Below are 23,083 nucleotides of genomic sequence, written 5' to 3' on the forward strand. Positions count from 1 at the left end.
TTCTTCTTGTTTAATTTTGTGAATTATATAACTTTTGTGATGTTCTGTGTTAGAAATCTAGATGTGATACTGGATTCATCCTAAATTGCCTTATCCAAAAATACTGTAGAGCCTAAATTGATCATAAGTCCATTGGTGGCAATGGTTTTACAATCAACATAGGCTTACAATGCTTTTGGGACATGCAACCCAGAGCAGTGATTACTTTCTTATTAAAATAATTTGAAAGTTTGTTAGCAGGTCCTCAACCCAAGCACAAGTGCAACAATTCACCACAATGATAACCTTAAAACTATTAATTAACAGAAACTTTTAAATACCAACATACGTCTTTCCATTTTCTCATCTTCCCAGGGACGTGCACAGGAATTTTGAGGGGCAGTTGCTCTGACCTAAAAAGCATCACCACCTCAGGTGTGCATTATTTTTCTAATAATTCAACGGCCCGTCAATTATTCCTCACTTGAATCACAGCTTAAATAGTGTTTTGACATCGACAACCCAAGTGCATTTTACCTCAAACTTGCGTCTAGTTAACTTTCTAAAGTAGCAATCGCTTCTCGGGTCGACATTAACACACTGACAAAATTATATTCAGAATTAAAAATATTTTTATACCACTTTTTAATGTGTGATTGTGTAAAGGTTTTCACGAGATATCAACCTTTCGCAAACTTGCTTCCAACACTCGTTCTCATGGAGGCGCGGTGTGCACGGAGGGGAGGGGCTGTGCGCGCGCGAGTATGTGAGAGAGACGCGTGAGTGAGAGACGCAGGGAAATGAAATGCACCTGAACGTTTGCTCTATGAAAGACATTGACAAAGACGAAAACTAAGGACATTTAATCTATAATTTTATTTTATTTTAGTTAGTTTTGCCAAACACACGTTACTGTTTTGGTTAGTTATCGTTTTTTGTAATGCCTCGTTTTTATTTTTATTTCAGTTAACGACGATGTTTTTCCCACCTAGTTTTCGTTTTCGTTAACGATTATAACCTTACTCACCTTTCCGACAACGATAAGTCGTCTCACCCGACAACCGCGACAATCTCCTTCTAGTGCCGCTCATGCAGGCTCAGCTCAGGTGCCGGTCGCGTGCAGCGCTGCAGCCACGTAAACAGAGTTTGCCCTTCCCCTACTGACTTTCACTTTCGGACGGGTGCCCGAACATGGAAGTGAATGAGGCTTTGCGATTTTTTTATTTTATTTTTTTTTTTATCTAGGCCTACGTGAAATTCTGCATCCATTGTACGATTTTTTTATTTATTTTTTTCCACCTCGGAAGGGCAACGTGAGTCGAGAAGGGCATTTGGGCAGTTGCCCGGGCAACCTGAGCAACCCCCTGTGCACGTCCCTGCATCTTCCTAAAAACTGCTTAAAATAACATTTAATTTCAACATTTACACTCCTAGTTCAGCCCCTTTGCAAAGCATGATGGGAAGTGAAAATCCTGTTTGATTGAGTCCTGGGGTGCGTTTCCCGAAAGCATCGTTAGCCAACTATGGTCGTAAGTCCCATTGAACTCTATTGGTAACGACGGAACTTGCGACCATAGTTCGCTTTGGGAAAAATATAATTCAATGTCATTTCTATTGAAACTTGTATGTCGTGTTTTAAATTCTAATTACACATTTGAAATATATTAACTTTAAATGTAATATTAAATAACACACTACAGTTCAAGTATTTTATGTTATTCAGCACATCAAAATAAATGTACTTCGTTAATACATGAAGGAAGATTATTAAAATATACTGAATTAAAATGTACTTTAAAGTAAAAGGTTTAATTTGACATTCTTACAACAGGCACTTTTTAAAAGTCTACTTAAGTGTATCAAGAAACAGTCATGAAACTGTGCTCTCTTTGAGTACACTAAAGTGACCCTTTATTTCATTAATATTGTATCATCTTTTAAAAATATATCTTTAAGATTTGAAGTTCAACAAGTGCAATGCAACTAAGCACATTTTTTACAAGGGAAGAACATATCACCAAGCAAAACAGTAATTAAAATCTGTGTGTATTTGTGTGTAATGTCTAACCCTTCGACACAGTGAGCCGCTGTCAGCACCCAGTCATTGTTGATGAGGGAGCCGCCGCAAAAATGATTCCCATTGTCATCGTTAAGACTGACCACCCATGGCCACGACCCTTCAGGTGCATTCACACCACTCACAATACGAGGATTTAAAGGGGGACGTCCACAAACTGAAACAGAGATTTGAGAGACACATTCATTTATATCAGAACTCATTCATATAAACACTACAAGATTTCATTTTAACATGTAAAGAGAGAGAAGGGCTCTTACTTGCTGACATAGGTGAATCTCCTGTGGAAGAGAAAATGTGTTACAGATTATAACAGAAATCATCAAAACCTTTAGTATTTACATTAAATTTACATTTTAAAAGAAAATTATCAAGTTAATTATCTGGTTCAGTTGTGTTTGATCATGATTAGAGCTGAACGTTGTTGGAAGGTAGATCTCCAGGAACAGAACTGGACAACCCTGATCAAGTTAATTCTTACCTTTGACACATATGAGCAGAGACAAGGTCACACACAGTAACCTCCACATCTTCACTCAGACTCTCTCTTCGCTCACAGGATGGATGGTGGTGGTAGTTTGGTCCTCTGTGTCTCTAACAATCCCTTTAATAGTGTCTCACTTCTCCAATATCTCTTCTTATCACTCATTTGCCCAGCCGTTTGTTACACCCCTCTTCCATTTTCCATAACTGTCTTTTATTCCACACATCATTTCTATGATGGTATAATCATGTAAAGATAATCAGATAGTAAAAACAGCAGTTTGTAGTGCCTATACTTTTCATTGATATGTCCTGCTATATGTAAATGCACTTTACTGGTGGAAATCATGTGGTTTCCTTTGAGGAAATGAACATTGTGGCCCTGCACACTTGACATACAACAGACTGTTGTTTAAATAAAAGGCTGAAGTGTTAGTTTTTGTAAATATATAAAGATTGAACCAAATAAATTACTTTTGTCTTTTGAATTAAAGGATTTGGTGATTAATATGTAATACTTCATTACTTATGTTTCTATGTTTACAGTTTAAAGAATTTAATGTTTTGAAGATGTGAAGAAGAAGAAGTTTTATTTATATAGTTTTTTTATATATATTTATATATTTCCATAGCTCAAGGTTGCTTCACATAGTGCTATACAACACATTTGGACACCCACATACACTGTGTGCAGAATTATTAGGCAAGCTAACTTTCTGATCATATTTTTTTTCCAAACACATTTTACCAATTTCAATCCACATCAATCTTAATAACTACTATTAATAATGTTTTTAATCATTTATAAGTGATATATAATTGTTCATGAAGGCTGGAAATGAAAAATGCCTTATATTCAGGTGTGCAGAATTATTAGGCAAGTTTTCTTTTACAGGCAAAATGAGCCAAAAAAGAGATTTAACTCAGACTGAAAAGTCAAAAATGATTAAATACTCACGAGAAGGACGCAATACTAATGCAATACTAGAAATTGCAAAGTTAAAGCATGACCAAGGGACAGCAAAATGCTCATTGGGTCAGCGGGGTCATACAAAAACAGGTGGAAAAGAAAAGACACATGTTAACTGCAAAAGAGTTAAGAATTAAGGTGAAGAGTTAAGTGTGAAACCATCGGGAACCTTTTAGTCTCCAGCGCCACCATTTTCCAGAACTGCAACCTACCTGGAGTCTCCAGAAGTGCAAGGTGTCTCAGAGACTTAGTTAGGTTAGCTAAAGAATCCTAAAAAATGACCCGCTCTTAATCAGAATCACAAGCTGAAGTGTTATAAAATACACGAAGACTGGGTTTTTATAGGCCTTATAGACAGACAGATTGAGAGTGACTCCTGAAGGACCAGCACCACATCCTCTTGTACCACTGTTTGAAGAATTTATCTTCCAGAATCTGGCAGTAAGGTGTGGGAGTTCATTTTTAGTCCATCTCTGCAAGACGGACATTTCAGGATAAGAGAGGGACTAAAAGTAAACTCCCACACCTTACTGCCAGATTTTGGAAGATAAATTCTTCAAACAGTGGTACAAGAGGATGTGGTGCTGGTCCTTCAGGAGTCATTCTCAAGCTGTCTGTCTATAAGGCCTATAAAAACCCAGTCTTCATGTATTTCACAACATTTCAGCTTGTGATTATTATTAAGAGCGGGTCATTTTTTAGGATTCTTTAGCTAACCTAAGTCTCTGAGATCCTGACACCTTGCACTTCTGGAGACTCCAGGTAGGTTGCAGTTCTGGAAAATGGTGGCGCTGGAGACTAAAGGGTTCCTGATGGTTTCACACTTAATTCTTCACCTTAATTCTTCAATCTTTTGCAGTTAACATGTGTCTTTTCTTTTCCACCTGATTTTGTATGACCCCGCTGACCCCATGAGCATTTTGCTTTCCCTTGGTCATGCTTTCACTTTGCAAATTCTAGTATTGCATTAGTATTGCGTCCTTCTCGTGAGTATTTAATAATTTTTGATTTTTCAGTCTGAGTTAAATCTCTTTTTTTGGCTCATTTTGCCTGTAAAAGCAAACCTGCCTAATAATTCTGCACACCTGAATATAAGGCATTTTTCATTTCCAGCCTTCATGAACAATTATATATCACTTATAAATGATTAAAAACAATGTTAATAGTAGTTATTAAGATTGATGTGGATTGGAATTGGTAAAATGTGCTTGGAAAAAAAATATGATCAGAAAATCAGCTTGCCTAATAATTCTGCACACAGTGTACACAATACAAACACATAAGGCCAGATTAAGCCACATTATCCAAGATAAATATTGAAAAGATATGTTTTTAGCTGAGTCTTGAAGGTAGGCATAGATTATATATTTTACAAAGTGTATGGGGTAGTGAACTCCATAATTTAGGAGCGTTAACACTAAATGACCTACCAACTACAGTGGACAGCCGAAAACGAGGAATGGATAAAAGACCAAGCTCAGATGATCTGAGGGACCGGGCAGGAGAGTGGAGTAGGTCAGACAGATATGGAGGCTCAAGACCATTTAATGCTTTAAACGTTAGAAGTAATATCTGAATACGTGATGCCACAGGTAGCCAGTGAAGATCATGCAGTAGAGGAGTAATGTGAGCAGAGCGCCTGGTGGAGGTGAGAACTCTTGCTGCCGAGTTTTGAACATACTGTAACCTTGCTTTGAGTTTTTTAGGCAGACCAAGAAATAGAGCATTGCAATAATCCAGACGTGATGTGATTAAAGGGATAGTTCACCCAAAAATGAAAATTTGATGTTTATCTGCTTACCCCCAGCGCATCCAAGATGTAGGTGTCTTTGTTTCTTCAGTAGAACACAAATGATGATTTTTAACTCCAACCGAGACAAGAAACGATCGGTTTGTGCGAGAAACCGAATTCGGTTTCTCACACAAACCGATCGTTTCGTGTCTTAAGACATCAATGTGTCGTCACGAGCCGCAGGGTTTAATTTGGATTTGTCTGTCGTGTTTTATTTACTCTTATAGTCCAAGTTCCCGCTGACTTGCATTATACCACTGACAGACGGCAGCGGTTGGAGTTAAAAATCATCATTTGTGTTCTACTGAAGAAACAAAGTCACCTACATCTTGGATGCGCTGGGGGTAAGCAGATAAACATCAAATTTTCATTTTTGGGTGAACTATCCCTTTAATGCATGAATTAAGATTTCAGCATCAGCTAGTGGGAGAAGATCGAAGACCTGCAATATTACGAAGATGGAAAAAAGACAGAACACAACCGATTCACCACTGGATTCACCACTTTTTAACGACAGAAGAAATTTGAGAGGCAAAAGATAGAGATGAATCAAATAAGACACCAAGGTTATGGACAGATGAAGAAGGCTTAACATGAACCCCGTCAATTTCAAAGGACAGGTCCATCCTTTGGACATGTGATTCAAGTTTATATAAGAATGAACAATATCAGGAGTGGTTAGACCCTTTAAGGGGGAATTCAGCCCCTCTGTCACTTTGGCCCCTATGAAATTATCAAGTAAATTACTTAAAAATAAAATCACCCTGAAATGCAGGACCAGTCAAGAAGACAAAATTCATTGACCAACTGCCGTATCATCCGATTTATCAAGTTCACACTCTCTTTGCGATTTTTGTGCATGTGTGGCCAGTTTAATGTAGCCAAACCTTTGCCTGTTGTCATAAGAGGCTTGTTTGAGATGAGCAAAATCTGCACAGGAACAATCACCGGTGATCAACATGAGATGCATGCTGGTTAGAAATGTGTCCGAGTCTGGTCCTATACTTGATCTGATGTCATGCTAGCATATGCCAAAAAACTCAGATTGCACATTCATGCACAGTTGCTTTCCTCCGACTGCGCTGATCAAAAGTCTCATGGGAAATGAATTGCTGAAGACATAGCTTAATGCTCACTGGTTTAAGCAACCTTGATATTGTTGTCTTCTAAAATGTTTGATTTTGTAACACTGAAATCATGTTTTTAAATTGTGTGAATATTCCCAAACTCTCTGACTGTGCAAGTCTCTGTGCTTGTTATCATGCAAAATGTATGATATTTTTTAGTACTGTTCTAAAAAGATATTTTACATAAAAGATGTTTACATATGACCCTGCTCAAAAGTTTACACACCCTTGATTCTTAATACTGTGTAATTCCCTGGATGATCCATGGCTGTTTTTGTTTATTTTGTGATGATTGTTCATAAACATTCTTCATAAAAATTTAATTTTCCAGCATCTACTGTGTATTTAAACCCTTTCCAGCAGTGACTGTATGATTTTGAGATCCATCTTTTAACACTGAGGACAATTGAGGGACTAAAACACAACTATTTAAACCCTTAAAGACCTTTTTTGGGGCTCCTGACTCGCCTGCACTTTTCTCTGGTTTTCTAACCCATTCTAGTAGTCAGCATCAAGTGCCATATATAATTTTAAACAGGACAACTTGTAGTTTCAGTTTAGCTCATTTAAAGTCTCTTGGGTTAAAGCATGGAAACTTTCAAATAAGTTCTGTATCAATAACAAAATTAGGGAAGCGTCTTATAAAATACTTCATAGAATTTATTCTGCTAAGCATGTTTTGGAAAGATTTAAGCTCAATATTTCCTATACCTGTGAATTTTGTGGACAAGAAAAAGAAACTATTTTGCATTTGTTTTTTCATTGTATTTATACAAGATTATTTTGGAAAGATTTAGAATTCTATATTAATAGAAAACTTGACTGTATGATAGACATTTGTGTATTTGATGTACTTTTTTATACAGAAAATGAAAACTTGAAATGGAAAGAACTACATATTATACATTTGTTTATTTTATTAGGAAAGTACCATACATAAGAAAATGTGGGCTCAAGGTAAACCAAATTTTTCACATTTTATAAATGACTTCTTTTGGAACAAACCAAAAACAAAAAAGCACTGAAAACATGTAATGCTCTGAAAGCACTGAAATGTATGTAATATTTCCTTCTTCTTTTTTTCTCTCTCTCTTTCCCTGGCAGCTAATGTTAATATCATATGAACGTGAATATGTAATACCTCTTGTTCTTGTGGCGTTTGATTAAATAAAAGAATGTCATTTGTTTGCAATAAAAGAAAGAATGAAAAAAAGAATGTAATTTCCATATTAATCTGTTTTAAGATTAAACTGAGCGTAAAGTGAGGAGTTACTTCACGCTCATCAGTTTAATCTTAAAACAGATTAATATGGAAATGACTGCAGTTATGTTTCTTTATCTTAACTCGCATAACTATTCAAATGCTAAAACCATAAAGTGAAGTAATGATTCCATCTTAACTCTTCAGTGACACATTTACAGATAAAAGTCCCTCCCAACTATTCTTATAGCAAAAATTGATGATAATGCACAGACGTGAGCTATGAGTTTAGCCAGATTTTTTTTTAGCATTCGACTTTTTTTTTTTTAAATGGTTGAACTGATTTTTTTCCATATAAAATAGTGTTTTCATGTACTGTAGTACCACAATGACTTTTTAAATTTACATTTAAAAATATTACTTCATATTCCTGAAAATCTGCCTATGTTGCAAGCTACAAATCTTTAGCCTAATAAATACTAATAATACTAATACTAATAAATAAAGAATGATTTATTCTTTTTTGTGACTTTAAACCTGGTTGTGTATTTATCTGGATGATTACATTTCAGAAGACAAAAGACAAAAGTGTGCAGTTCTAAAGTGTTTAATTAATCTCATAAAATTGTTTTGCACATGCTGCAACAATGAATTTTTTCTGTCATGTTGTGATGACTGTGGTGTAACCTCATTATATGACACAGATAACATACAAGAAGTGCAGCATTATGCATATTTTCCATAATACATTTCATAAGTTGGGTGGTGGAGTGATGCCTGTATACAATAGTGAGTTAAGCAGCTGCTTATATATCCTTGTGTTGAGGTTGACAGTATTAGTTGCCAAACTTTTTTCTAAGATCTGTACTTGATATTTACAAATCTGTCACGGATGGCACAGAGACAAGAGGGTAAGATCCAATTGCAGCTTTAACGGGGCAATCCAAAAATGTAATCCAACAGGCAAGGGTCAAAATCCACAGAATCGGTCCACACAAAAACAAGAAAACATAAACCAGAAAACAAGAAAACAAGAAAACAAGAAAACAAGAAAACAAGAAAACAAGAAAACAAGAAAACACGAGTGCCTGTGACCATAGCTAAAGACTCGACAACAAATGACTAACACAACAGGGTATGTATAGACAGACACTAATAACATGAGTGAAGACAGCTGGGTGCAATGAAGAGATAATGAGTCCGGGAAGTGGGTTATGGGAAATGTAGTCTGGAGTGCTGAGACAATTGTCCAGGTTGGAGTGCCCTCCAACTGGTGATCATGACAAAATCTCAAAGTAAAAACATAAAAATAGGCTGTTTTCAGTGAAACTGGTTAATTATTGAAAAATTTTCCAGAGCAACATTGACCATAAATAAAATCTCACAGATAACAGACAGGAAGAGATTTTCATATGAGATTCATACATACCTGTCAACACTCCCATTTTTGCCGGGAGTCCCCCTTATTTCACTATCTCCTGCTCTTTATTAATTTGTATGGCCCAAACCTCATTATATGAATAATCACATAAATATATTATTCCATGGTTGTCCAGTTGCCAGATCTTGTATGAAACGCAATCTACTCACGCAATCGAAACATCGTACAAATTCCAACCCATTTGTGACCTCAACCTGGCAACCTACAACCCCGTTGCCCTGTTGATTTCTGTACAGTCAACACAAGAAGTTGAATCAGGAGAAGACTTGAGTGGTACGTCATGCTATTCACGTGTACAGCGTTGGCCAATACTGAGTCAGCGTTTTGACGTAGATCCTGGAAGTGCTGAACGTAAACAGTGTAGGAGAATGACAGGGAAGAGAATTGTTGAATAAAGTCGTTATTTTTGTTTTGTTTTTGCGCACAAAAAGTATTTTTGTCACTTCATAACATTAAGGTTGAACCACTGCAGTCACGTGGACTATTTTAACAATGTTTTTACTACTTCTCTGGACCTTGAATGAGGTATGTTGCTTTCTATGGGGGATTAAAAAAATGCTCGGATTTCATCAAAAATATCTTAATTTCTGTTCTGAAGATGAACAAAGGTCTTACGGGTGTGGAACAACATAAGGTTGAGTAATTAATGACTGAATTTTCATTTTTGGGTGAACTAACACTTTGTGTTGAATAATGTGTTTCATAAAACTTACAATTGCTAAGTGAGAGCTCAACGGTTCATATAAAGTTACATTAAGTAAATGCTTTTAAAATTGAACTTTTGTATTTTTTCAAGACAAAAAAAAAACTACAGTAAATATGTATGTTGTTGGCACACTTTTCATCACTTCAGCATTTTTTTATAGCATATCTAACCTTATTTTTAACTAAATTAAAACAGAAGCATCCTGTTATGTTGCAATGTTTTATTGTATCAGTAAACTTGGTTTTAATCACAATATTTAAAGGTACAGTACTATAGCATAAGGAATAGTGTTTAAATTAGGCTGTCTATAGCTCAACAGATTATTTTAAAGTTTATTTACCATATTGACATCTTAATAATAAATAATAGAATAGAAAAGACAATTATTTGAGTTTAAAATATAAGGCAACTAATATTTAATAAACTTTGCGTATGACTTTTCCTGTTTAATTTTTATTTTGTAATTCGATATGAAAATATAATAAATATACACTATATTGCCAAAAGTATTGGGACACCCCTCCAAATCATTTAATTTAGGTGTTCCAATCACTTCCATGGCCACAGGTGTATAAAATCAAGCACCTAGGCATGCAGACTGCTTCTACAAACATTTGTGAAAGAATAGGTTGCCAACTTTCTGCATAGCTACAGACCTCCAAACTTCGTGTGGCCTTCAGATTAGCTCAAGAACAGTGTAGAGAGCTTCATGAAATGGGTTTTCCATGGCCGAGCAGCTGCATCCAAGCCTTACATCACCAAGTGCAATGCAAATCATCGGATGCAGTGGTGTAAAGCACGCCACCACTGGACTCTAGAGCAGTGGAGACGTGTCCACCGGAGTAACGCTTCTCTGTCTGGCAATCCGATGGACGAGTCTGGATTTGGTGGTTGTCAGGAGAACGGGACTTGCCTGTCTGCATTGTGCCAAGTGTAAAGTTTGGTGGAGGGGGAATTATGGTGTTGGGTTGTTTGTCAGAGGTTGGGCTTGACCCCTTAGTTCCAGTGAAAGGAACTCTTAATGCTTCATTATTCCAAGACATTTTGGACAATTTCATGCTCCCAACTTTGTGGGAACAGTTTTGGGATGGCATCAGACAATAAATCAGACATTTCTTATTATAAATAAACAGAGTTTGGTATTTTTCAAACAGGTGCTTATTCTTTAATGAAGTATGTGAAATATGGCATGGTACCATCCTGAATTTTCTCACTATACTGTAAATGAATTTACAGTCTAATATGTTTTTTTCTCTTTTGCCAAAAACATGACAAAACTATATTTTAATACTGATTCCCAACCTTTTTGTCTTAGGACAGCCCCATGCATCTGTAAGTGCAATTTTCAGTATTTTGTACCTAAAGAATCAGACTTACGAAACAATCTTAACAAATGCATAAATGTTATATATAAAAATATTTTCCACAATACAGTAAGTGTTGACTGGTAATGTCTGTAGTGTCCTCATCCTGCTGTCTTTGTTTCTCCAGTTGCTCCATATATCTTGTCGGGTTGTAGTAATTAATCCAGGCTGTAGGGGGCATCGTTACTGTGTTTCCAGCGTTGGACACGGCGCTGCAGCTTCAGAGCAGCCTGACTGAGATAAGTACAAATAATCATTATAATCAATAACATAGGACAATCTCTGCTCAACTATATGAAACTAAATCTTCAGTATCTCCTATCTGTCCATCAATATGCACTATTGTAAGTGTATTTGTGTCACCATCACATTGATTCATTCATACCTGGAGATGTTCTTGCAGTAGAGCATGCTGATGGACCGCAGCTGTGGACAGCAGCACAAGAGTAAGGAAGGTGTGCGGTCAGTCAGGAGAGGACAGCCACTCACGTCCAGCTCTCTCAGGAAGTGACCAGCTCTTGTTAGATACTTCACTGCTGTATCTGTCATCTGGTGTAGCAAAACATAGTTCTTCAGCTATTATGTGATATGTACCCTATTTAGATGCCATATATAGTAGGGTCAAAAGATCTGAGACCACTTTTATTTCAAGGGTAATTTTTCACAGTATAAATTGGGTCCTATATACATGAAAATGTCTAGCGTCCTTTTAAATTTTAGTGTTCCCGCGGCGCGACGGGAAGTGTCCCTCACACGAGGATGATCATATTTGAGGGTCCGTGTGGCATCTAAAAGATTGAAAAACCTGTTCTAATTTAATGCATTTTTTTATTACAAATTATATTATCAACAAAAAAATCTAAGTAAAAGTTTCAAGCATTTAATTATTTGTTTAATGACCTTGAAATATGTCTACTCCTAAAATATATATATTTAATACATATAGTATTTTTAACATTTTATATTTTCTGGATTTGATTTGATTTTAAATCTTACTGTATTTAGTTTAATTATTCTGGAATTTTGTTTATAAACGTTTAGTTGCATCCCAAATGACCCAGTACACACTTATACACTATTTACTTGTGCACTATGTATTCATCAGTGTAGTGTATGAATTTTATAAGGTTATTTTGTCATTCAGCTTTGGAGTCTGATAGCCCCTCCCCCTCAGCTATGTAATTAAAGATGTGATATAATTGACTGCAAATGTCCAACGTTCCACATTTCAGCTGCTTCCAAAACTGTGCACTCTGAGTAGTAATGACTTTGCCACTGCCAAAAAAAACGTCTCAGGTTACGCATGTAACCATGGTTCCCTGAGAACAGGGAACGAGACTCTGCGCTAGACTGCGCTATGGGGAACCGTCACTCGTGACAGGTGTTCGAAATGCCAAGAATCACAACCGTGACGTATAAAGGGAGCGCCTGAGGAAGCAGTCAACACCTTTTCGTCTTTGAGGGACTGTTCAGCAGGCATCCCGAAGCATGGCAGGGAAGCGCAGAGTCTCGTTCCCTGTTCTCAGGGAACCACAGTTACATGCGTAACCCGAGACGTTCCCTTTCGAAAGGGAACTTCAACTCTGCGCTAGACTGCGCTATGGGGAACGATATACCCACGCTGCCATGCTGGAGGAGAGCGCATGCCCAAAAAGTCTGGACAAACATCCGGCAGTTCCAGGGAAAAACTGGGAGCAACTCTCCAAGGCTGTCAGTGACAGCATTCCCTACGGCCAACTGCCCAAGCTGAGCCTAAAAGAGGCCTTTCGTAAAAGGCCAGTCTAGGTCAGTAGCGCAGTCTAGCGCAGAGTTGAAGTTCCCTTTCAAAAGGGAAACTACATTATATATATGAATGTATTCCAGACATACTACATTCGCCATGTTGTCACTGTCATGTGACCTAAGAGTGCCAGTTGTGTCGCTTCACTGCCATTCACAAATCCTCTCCTGTGGCCTCATGGCATAAAGCGTCCACCATGCACACTTTAAAATATTGTCAGAAGTAGTGTCATCCGGGTACTTTTTGCCTACTCTTTTATGAGTAATGTGACTTCGGACATACTACTCTTTTCACATACTGTTTTTCACCTACTATGTAGGGAAATACGTGATTTTGGATGCAGCCTTCATTTTTAAGTGTTTTAAGTGTTTAATATGTACTTTAACTATCTGGATTTTTCAGTGTGAACACTAATCATCACACTATTTATACTACAAAACGGCATAGAATTAGAAAAGTGTATAAGTACGTGAATTGGGACACACCTTTTGTTCATCTGTTAATAGTTAATTGGTTCCTGACTAAGAACCCAGCTATAATCACTTTGTGCACTTTCAAGATTACTGATTTAAAGAAGTACTTTAGGGCATCCAGCTATTCTGACTGTGGCAATGGTCCTGCAGAAGAAGGAAAGGGCTTTGATCGAACGATCAGACAGGCACACACAGTGACACACATCCAAAAGCTCCAGACGATGACATTGTCGGCAAAACATCTGCACAAAGACAAAATTATATCACATGATCACTTTTCCAAAAACAGTAATCAGATTTCAAATACATGGCAAGTCATAAATGCATGCATAATGGAGTGATAAAAAGGTAAACCAAACCTTTATTCCTTTATCTGTAATGAAAACGCACTCAGTTGCGGTCAGTTTTCTCAGACTGTTGTTGGCCCCCAGAACTGCCAGTCCCTGTGAAAGATTCATTTGTAATATAATAAGAGCTGTAAAAGCATTATGTGTGATGAATTATATACCAAGTGTACTTTGTCATGTATTTTGCAGCCGGTGATGTCCAGAGAGACCAGAGAAGCACATTTGTCCAGACACTCGAAGCCATTATCTGTCAGGTTCTCACAGAAACACACAGTCAGGTGTGTCAGATTGCTACATCTGGAAATGAATTTTACAATCATAAAGTCTCTGTTTAAGGGGAATTTTATGTGAAAAGAGTGTGTACTGTAAGTGTTAACTGTTTTCACCTCTGAGTTATTCTCTTCAGGGACAGGTCAGTAACTTTTGGGCAGTAGGAAAGATCAAGCTCTCGCAGTTCAACAGCAGATTGTCCTTCAGTGATGTAATGGATTCCCATATCAGTCACCCTAGATCGGGTATAAACGCACAACATAAACTGAATGCAGTTTTATAGAATCTGAAATGCATGTCAAGAATGTAACCAAATATTCAAGACTGGGGGAGCAAAAGTAAAAGTTTAAGAATCGGTTGTATGGAAATCCTGAATGGAAAAGTGAAATATTTATTTAAGGCAAAAAAATTGGCAAAAAAAAAAAAAAAAAATTCTAAATGTTTTTTTGCCCAAATTTTAAGTAGGCTACATTTTTCCCCTTCTGAATTTTGTGGAGTGTTCTAACCAGACGCGACGTGACGCCGCGACACGCGATAAAAGGTATCTTTTCCATCTTAATCAGAGTTTTTGTCCTAGCCGCGACGGCGACACGCGACGATTCTATTTTAGAAACGGTATATTTTTCTGCGACGTCGCGACGGGAACATGCAACACCACAAAGTATGGCAATGATAATCTCAGGTAATGTTTATGTGCTTTATTTAATGTTAAAAGCGTGTAATGTGACCTTGAATATCATTTAGTGCTCCCAGCTTTGTAGCCGTACTAACAGCAACAATGGATAATTCACCTCAGATCTTTAAATTAAACAATTCCTGCTGAAAAAAACAGCATATGCTGGTTAAGGTAGGTTTTGGAGCTGGTATGCTGGTTTGAGCTGGTTTATGCTGGACAAGTGCTGGTCCATGCTGGTCTTATGCTGGTCCATGCTGGTCCTATGCAGGTCCAGTGCTGATAAGACCAGCATAGGACCAGCACTTGACCAGCATACCAGCTCCAAAACCTACCTTAACCAGCATATGCTGTTTTTTTCAGCAGGGAAATAGAAACAAGAACATTAAAACTGTGGACAAACAATTGTATTCTATGACAAAGATTGTTTTAATAATGCATTTTTAATATTGTTCAAATGGCGTGAATTTGATTATGTAGGCTACTTAACCATTTCCTTGCGAGTGCCTTCAAGATTAATCTCTGGTGCAGTGCACTTGCCGCGAGAGCCCGCCCACATGCTGTTCTGATTGGCTGTGGTTTTTGATTGATTTTGTTGCATCTTGTAGTCGTGTCGCGTCTGGTGACACTAAATCTTATCGCATCGCGTCTGGTAGGTGTGTGTTAAGGCAGGAACGCCTACGCCGACGAACTAGTGGTGACAAAAGCAGACTGCGGGGTTGGCTCATGTCGGCAGTCCAAAGTTGGTCCTCCTCGTAGGCTTTTTTTCGGGCTATTCGACATGTTGAATCGGCGTCGGAGCTCGTCGGTCCGTCGGGCCATCTGAACATTCTGATTGGCTGTTCAGCTACTGCCACCTGCTGGTACGGAAAGGCATTTCATCTTACGCAGGCGCAGAACGGATGTGCTACGTGGCCGTCGGCTGTCCAGCATAGAGTGCCCCAGGGATGACGCATTTTTGTAGGCAAAACCCGGAAGTGAGTTAGCATTTTAGGACTTCCGGTTCCAACGCCGTAAAGGCTATGGGTTTTTTGAATGGGTTTTTGCTAAATCGCCTGAAATAAGGTATGTGGTTAACAAAGCCTCTAAATACTTTCACGTTTTGATCTATGACATAAAACACACCAGTTATAACCTGCTTGTGATTTTTTAAACTTTTACTGTGTCTTAAAATCGGCGGTTGCTAACAAGTTCTAAAAGGGACTACTTCCTTTGGCGGGGACTTTAGACGTCATCATTAAAAACGGGACATTTGGACAGCATTTCTCATGAAAAAGTGGATAAGTATTCATACACAGCGCAGATCATAATCAGCGAGCATGTTTTTAAATAAAGTTGTTTTTTAAATACAGTTTGAGGAAGCTTGGTGGTGACGACGTTGATCCGCGACTATGGTGTGCTGTAGTCCGTTTATAGCCTACTGTTAGCCTTTTATATCTGACGACTTTATTTAGGCTTCAAAATCTATAAATGTTGTGTTAACTTGTAAAGATTATCTTGATAGACAAAACGTGTAAGTGTCATAACCCTTTGTTAAACACAGAGCTTATTTTCTGCGATTTTCCAAAAGTCTATGGGAAAAATGCATAGGCTTTCAACCGAGGGAACCCGTGCGCCGCTAACTTCCGGGTTGGCCTACAAAAACGCGTCATCCCTGGGGCACTCTATTGGTTTGGTGTGTCAGGGCAATTTTGGACCCAGACGCTGCTGATATGAGCCAACTCTGCAGTCTGCTTTCGTCGCCACTAGTTTGTCTGCTTCGGTTTGGTATGTTCCCGCCTTTAAGAGTTTTTGGCCCATTTTTTGTTGTCTCACACCACAGAGGAAAAAAAAGGTTCTCAAAAAGACACTGTGTTTGCATTTTTCTATATATTCACATAAGTGCATTGGCTTCTCTCACTTGATACACCCTGAGATATTTAGTTTGCACAGTTTAGTCAGACTTCCTAAAGACTTCAAGCTGGCGTCAGTCATGCGAGGACAGTCGGACACATGGACCTCACTGAGTTTCAGAGAGCTCCGGCACAGGGCCTTCAAGCTGCTGTCCGTCATTCGCTCATTACCTGAAATGCAGAACACACAGTTTCTGTTTTACTAATTTAGCCTTTCTAGCCATGCCACATTATTTGAACGCACAAATACAAACCTTCTATTTGGATCTTGGTGAGGCTGATCACTTCCGCGATTGTTTTGAATGCCACATCAGATACAAACGGTGAGTCCAATAGGGAAATCACAGTCAGAGAACGACATTTAGATACTAAGACCTTGCAACAAAGAAAACAATAATCACCAATTCAAACTTAGTGTCCAATAGATGTTGCCATATTTTATGAACATAATACATACCTGCAAACAGGTGTCTGTGAGGGTGGGAAGGTCATCTAACACAATCTGTTGAAGTGAACTGCAAGCCTCAGCGACATATGTAAATCCATCCACAGATATCTGTAGAGTAGAAAAAATGTTTCTAACATTTATATAATGCAATTAATTTGATCAATCCTTAATCTGATAATATTACTAGTTCGCACATCCTATATGTGTCAACACTAACCTGAGAACAACCGGAGAGGTCTAGATGACTGAGTCTGTGACAGCCTTTCCCTGTGGTCAGATACTGCAGGCCTTTATCAGAGAAACCCATGCAGTATGCCAGATTCAGAGACCGCAGCGTCAGACAGCATCTTTTAAACAACAGTCAGTACCAGAACCATAAAAATACAGTTATTTCTGTCATTATGGTTGTGTACTGAGAAACATGTAAGAAGTTTGTACCTTGAGAGGACTCTTATAGTAGCATTAGTTATATGAGTAAAGGCCAGATTAAGATAGAGGAGAGAGTGACATCCCTCTAAAATCATCTTCATATTTTCATCCTGTCAAGATTGTTTCCAAACAAAACGGGTATTAGATTAACCACAAGCAGCAAAACCTATAAACACAATGTGTTTGTGTTCTACTTGCATTAACATTTAGGCATTCACTCAGATTGAGTTCTTGAAGATTTCGGCATTGACCTTTGAAAATAAAACACATGTAAGATCCTTGTCATATCATTGATCAAACTGAAGATTTATGTCATTTTTAAACTGATTAAAGTAAATTTACTGATGCGTCTGAAGCTCAACCCCTGCACCATTGTGCAACCGCACAAGTTTACAGAGATCACATAGACACGATGTGCTCGCAGTATTCTCTCCACAGTCTGATCTGTGATCCAGCTGCTCTCAGAGGAGAAATCAATCTGTGGAAACACATCTTACAGATTATACTGTCTATATACACTTGTGAAAAAGAAGTGCACTTTAGCATACTTTTAAGTGTACTTAAGACAGAAAGTAAGTGGAAAACTTAAGTGGAAACTGAATTAGATGTTTTTTTAGACACTTAATTGAATGTTATTTAAAATTAGATGAAAATGGTACACTATGTAACTTTGCATGCAAACAAAATTGCATGCATTTTGCTGAAGAACATTTTTTCTGTGTGGATGAATATGGTTCGTTCTCATAACTAAAAAAAGAGAGAGATTATCCTACTGCTCATAAAACATTCACTACTAGGGTTAAGAGATATAACCAGTTTGGATGGAAAGGATCTAAAGCTGACAAGCTGAAGACGTTACTGTAGCTTTACCCATTAATAGGCATGGTACTTCCTTGAAAATAAATTACAAGCGCTACAACCCATAATTAAATGACCCTTCACAATAGATAATGCTTTACAATGAACTCTGTTAGAGAGCTATAATTTATCTGTTTAATATAATACTTTACTCAGCTGTTGAGCAATAAAAACACCATCTCCATGTTGCTTTAACAACATTTCAAATCCCTCAGTTCTCACCATCTCCGAAAAGCCATACCAATGTTGATTCTTGTTTTATTACGACCAAGCCAATGTTGATTCTCTCGACATTTAGCTGCTCCGTGTCAACCTTTCTCGATCTCTGTGACTAACGAACTAACCTATGCCACTCCCACATCATACACAGTAGACGGAGCAACTTTTCTCTGTTTATGGACACGAGTGATGTACGTATGCAATTTCTCTTTGAAAACCAATACGTCAGGTCTAAAATATAAACGTTATAATAGGCTTACTATTTACTACACTGTAAAACCCAATAAGTTCAGAATACTCAAAACATTTGAGGAAACTTATTACCTCAAAACATTTAGGTAAACTAACTCATTTTTTTTTAAAGTTGGTAGAACTTAAAATTTTTGTGACAAGTGGGGCTGAGAGCCATGGAAGCGGATCAAGGCCAGTGTGGTGCACAGGTGTCTCTCACTAACAATCCCGTCACCAGCATCCCTTTTCCAACTCATCATAATGTTAATTACATACAGTTAACTTACATAAACATCACATTCAGATCTTGGTTAAATGTTACATAGCAAATAACACATGCTATATAACTATCAGAGAGTCATTACATACTTGCATATATGTAATCAAACAACATATGTGGTCTTAAATGTTTTGCAGCTCATCCTCAACCTAACCACAGGCTCTACTCTTCACCACAGTGGTAACCCTACAAAACTAACATAACAGAACCCCCCTGAATCCCAACATAACACAACATTAAACATTAACTTATATCTCCATATGTTAATCTTGTGCAAAAACACACAAAATAACACTTAATTTCAACAGTTATTTATATGGTCTGACGCAAAGCATGCTGGGAATTAGAAATCTGCTGCAGCTCAACTCAATCATATTAAGTTTAGCTTACTACAATGAAATTTTGAGTTCATGCAACTTTTTCCTATTAAGTACAATGAACTTTCATTATTATTTGAGTGAAACAAACTCATTTAATTTAATTAATTTCACTGTTCAGTTTTACAGTGCACAAATCTTTGACTCATTATTTAAAAATAGTTCATTTTGGAAAAATGTTACATAGTGTACCTTTAAGTAGGATTAAAGTACATCTTTATATGTAAATTCATAATTACATCTTTGAAATATGGTTACAGTGTACAGCCAAATGTACTGACAAGCAATTTTGGTTAACGAAAATACACTTTAATGTATTTTTTATTTAAACTTGTATGTAATGTATGTTTAAATATATTTCTAATTACACATTTGTAATGATGAAATTGCAATTTAGTACAATGTAAAATTGAATAACACATTACAGTTAAATTTATAGTATTTTACATGTGCTTTATTATGTAAGTCAACATCAAAATAAGTGTACTTCGTTAAAGCGTGAAAAAATTATAATATGATGTAAAATGTACTTTAAAGTAAAACTTTTAATTTGACATCATTACAAAGTTCCCTTTTTAAAAGTGTACTTAAGTGTATCAAGAAACATAGTCATGAAAGTGCACTATCTTTAAGTACACTTAAATGGCTTTTTATTTAATTACTATTAAGGTTTGGCACACTACAAGTGCACATTCAATACAATTAAGTGCACTTCTTTTTCACAAGGGTATAGCTGAATTAAAGAGTGTTTAAGTGAGCTGCACTGACCTCAGTCCACAATGAGCTGATTTGAGTGATCGCTTTCCAAGAATGACACACCTGAGCACATTTCAAGAGGTCACGCACACCTAGACTTTGGAAGATCTGCACCAAATTGTTTATTAAAATCACAGTTGACATGAAGCCAGTTATATGATGGTAACATCACAGAGGTTAAGTGATACCTTAAGAGACAGCTTGTTAGGCAGCAGTGATAGTCTGTCCTGTCCATTGCCCTGTGGTATCTCTGAGTTCAGACTTTCTTGAATCTCTTTCTCTAGCCTCTGAACATACAGACATACATAATACCTAAATATCTTATATTAAATGCATTTGTGTTTCACACACATTTTAATTTGAAAAACTACCTTAAAATACTCCTTTGTTCTTTTAGCGTCATGTACAACATGACGCCAACTCATTATGATGTTTCTGCAGTGAACAGACTCCTGCGCTTTCTGTAGTTTCCTCACAGCATCTGGATAACATAGATAATGCCTTCATATGTTACAATACAGTGTTGGTGGTAATGTAACATGTAATCAGATTACTTTTTTCAAGTAACTAAAGAAGTAATGCATTACTTTTACATTTACAACAAAATCTGAGTTACCTTTTTTAAAAAGTTTCGCAAGTTACTTTGTTTTCCCATTTATTGACTGACACCTCCTGTCATCATATTGAGAGAAATCAGGTGAACAAGATTATTCTAGACTAGTTCTATATTAAATGTGAGCATTCATTTACTCATTTACTTTGTCTTATTCTTCTGTATTCCAGAAAAGCACAGCTAAAAGACTTGTTTGTTTGAGCTGCGCCCTCTACTGTACAGGTGTGAATTTGCATTTCCTTCAGCCTGAGGCTTATTCATTTCACTTTTGGTGTGAAAGGGCCTTTATATTTGCTAAAAATAGAACTTTTTTGCTGTTATAAAAAAAGGTAACATAATGCATAACTTTCCATAAAAAGTAACTAAGTTACATAATTAGTTACTTTTTTAGAGAGTAACGCAATATTGTAATGCATTGCTTTTAAAAGTAACTTCCCCCAAGACTGGTAACAATATTAATAGAGAACAAAATGGTGTTTAAATTTAATAGCTGGATTTCCTAAATATTCCAACTTTGAATTCCATGTAACCTGATACATACCATTCTGCCTGTTTTTGCGAAAGCAAACCCACGCGGTCCACTTGATGAAAGCCAGTTTTATCCCTCTCTGTGTGTGATACAGCTTAGCCTCTTCTATTCTCTCTAGGAGCCTGGCAGCTTTCATTTTCTTCTTCGAAATATAACTCTTCCAACCCCTTTAACATGAGAAGACAGACATTAACCTAGACAGTCCCAGAGTTTTTATACCACTGTAAAACATTTAAGCTGATTAAACTTAGAAATGTAAGTTCACCTGCTGCCTTAAAAATGTGAGTTAACTCAACTTGAAGATAAGCTTTGTTTCAACTCAAAAATAGTCAAGACAACGCATTACTTTAAGTTAAAATTTAAACTTAAAGTAATGCATTGTCTTGACTATTTGTGAGTTGAAACAAAGCTTATCTTCAAGTTGAGTTAAATTATGTTTAGTTGAGTTAACTCACATTTTTAAGGCAGCAGGTGAATTTACATTTCTAAGTTTAACCAGCTGAAAATGTTTTACAGTTGTGTTTCCATTAAGAATCTTTACCATACTGCCAAAAAGGTTCTTTAAGGGTTCTTTAGATTTTTACATTGATTCTTTTATGGCATCACTGTGAAGCAAAGCAGGTTTTGTTTGCTGTTGTGGCTCTTTAGCTTATATACAGTTTTTTGACACTCACATGAAGCACATTTTGGTCAGGTTGGCTCGATAACATGAGAAAGCTTTCTCCAACGAATGCGACAGAAACTGTGAGAGGGGAAAAAAATGAATAAATTAGTTTAATGGATGTGTGATAGCGCAACCCAATTCACTCTGAATAAAGAATATATGAAGATAAATGAGATTTACCAGGCTGTCTTCTGAATTTCCAAAAATACCATACACAATGTTTCCTGCCAGTGAGATTTGTTTGTCTTTGTCAATAAATGTGTGCCTAAAGAATTCAGAAACAATTTACATTTTAGAGCTATTAGTAGTAGTAGTATTAAAACTACTGTTTAAAGCTTATAAACTTGAATTTACATCTCAGTCATCATTTCTTTTCTAATGTCACAAATTATACACAAGCCCACATACAGTACCAGCAAATCTCAAAATCCTGATCCTCTAGAATTGATCGGATCTTCTCTTCTATAAAGTGCAAAGGATCTTCAGGGCATGAGACACATATCCCAGCAAGCAAAGCCTATTGAAATGCAAAATAAATAAATAAACATATAGCATTAGCTTAATAATCCATTAAACTAATAGTATTTATTTAAAACAATATATATATATTTAACATTATTAATAACATGTTATAAACAAATGAATCTGATTCTGTTCAGTTACACTATTTACTTGGCTGACTCAATTATTAACTTAGTAGATCATTAAATCACCTTGTAAATCTGAGGAAGTGAATGTTTAATAATGTAGTCTCTCAAAATTGGATCTGAATCTTGCAAAGAAGTCATCATAAAAACGATGGTGAAGTGGTAGATTAATGATTTCCCGCAGGTAGTGAAACAATAACCTGAGACACCTGTAGCTTCTGTCAATATTTACATTCATGTTGCTTGGTGACCTGAGCAAGTGGTTGGTCAGATGAAATAATGGAATAGCAATATATATATATTGCTATTCCAATTCAAATATATATATATATATATATATATATATATATATATATATATATATATATATATATATATATATATTTGAATTTCAAATAAAATTTCATCATATAGGTTAATTATGTGCCCAAATATATGTAGCCTACAACAGTGATAT

General features: G+C 36.6%; 2 protein-coding genes across 4 annotated transcripts; both read right to left on the reverse strand.

Annotated features, from left to right (window-relative positions):
• Window positions 1-1,900: 1,900 nt before the first annotated feature.
• LOC125247797 (serine protease 27-like) lies at window positions 1,901-3,211 on the reverse strand. The gene is made up of 3 exons (XM_048159284.1): window positions 2,538-3,211; window positions 2,317-2,337; window positions 1,901-2,213 (listed from the first exon to the last, which is right to left on the reverse strand). The coding sequence occupies exons 1-3, from the start codon at window positions 2,584-2,586 to the stop codon at window positions 1,963-1,965; spliced, it is 321 nt and encodes a 106-aa protein (XP_048015241.1). The 5' UTR covers window positions 2,587-3,211; the 3' UTR covers window positions 1,901-1,962.
• A 7,707-nt stretch (window positions 3,212-10,918) lies between these two features.
• Window positions 10,919-22,860, reverse strand: fbxl13 (F-box and leucine-rich repeat protein 13). 3 transcript variants are annotated; one of them, XM_048159489.1, is made up of 21 exons: window positions 22,693-22,860; window positions 22,393-22,496; window positions 22,160-22,244; window positions 21,990-22,057; window positions 21,328-21,482; window positions 20,545-20,654; window positions 20,362-20,460; window positions 20,186-20,236; window positions 17,795-17,930; window positions 17,651-17,703; window positions 17,462-17,562; window positions 17,241-17,370; window positions 17,033-17,131; window positions 16,830-16,950; window positions 16,584-16,746; window positions 14,127-14,246; window positions 13,911-14,037; window positions 13,753-13,836; window positions 13,501-13,635; window positions 11,526-11,689; window positions 10,919-11,374 (listed from the first exon to the last, which is right to left on the reverse strand). In XM_048159489.1, exons 1-21 carry the CDS (start codon window positions 22,768-22,770, stop codon window positions 11,299-11,301), a joined length of 2,259 nt encoding a protein of 752 aa, XP_048015446.1. In that variant the 5' UTR covers window positions 22,771-22,860; the 3' UTR covers window positions 10,919-11,298. The 3 variants fall into 3 exon arrangements, with proteins under 3 accessions (XP_048015446.1, XP_048015444.1, XP_048015447.1); XM_048159487.1 differs by having other exon boundaries at window positions 20,186-20,281; XM_048159490.1 differs by lacking the exon at window positions 22,693-22,860 and having other exon boundaries at window positions 20,186-20,281; window positions 22,388-22,496.
• Window positions 22,861-23,083: the final 223 nt, after the last annotated feature.

The sequence above is a fragment of the Megalobrama amblycephala genome, linkage group LG15 (genome assembly GCF_018812025.1).
Source record: "Megalobrama amblycephala isolate DHTTF-2021 linkage group LG15, ASM1881202v1, whole genome shotgun sequence".
In the NCBI taxonomy this organism is placed as follows: Eukaryota; Metazoa; Chordata; class Actinopteri; order Cypriniformes; family Xenocyprididae; genus Megalobrama; species Megalobrama amblycephala.

Coding starts and splice junctions, on each gene's coding strand:
- fbxl13 (XM_048159487.1), bottom strand. CDS start 22,770: ATGATGACTTCTTTGCAAGATTCAGATCCAATTTTGAGAGACTACATT. Junction 22,497..22,692: donor CACTTCCTCAGATTTACAAG/GTGATTTAATGA, acceptor GCATTTCAATAG/GCTTTGCTTGCTGGGATATG. Junction 17,371..17,461: donor ACTATAAGAGTCCTCTCAAG/GTACAAACTTCT, acceptor GTTGTTTAAAAG/ATGCTGTCTGACGCTGCGGT.
- LOC125247797 (XM_048159284.1), bottom strand. CDS start 2,586: ATGTGGAGGTTACTGTGTGTGACCTTGTCTCTGCTCATATGTGTCAAA. Junction 2,338..2,537: donor TCTGCTCATATGTGTCAAAG/GTAAGAATTAAC, acceptor TCTCTTCCACAG/GAGATTCACCTATGTCAGCA. Junction 2,214..2,316: donor AGATTCACCTATGTCAGCAA/GTAAGAGCCCTT, acceptor TCTCTGTTTCAG/TTTGTGGACGTCCCCCTTTA.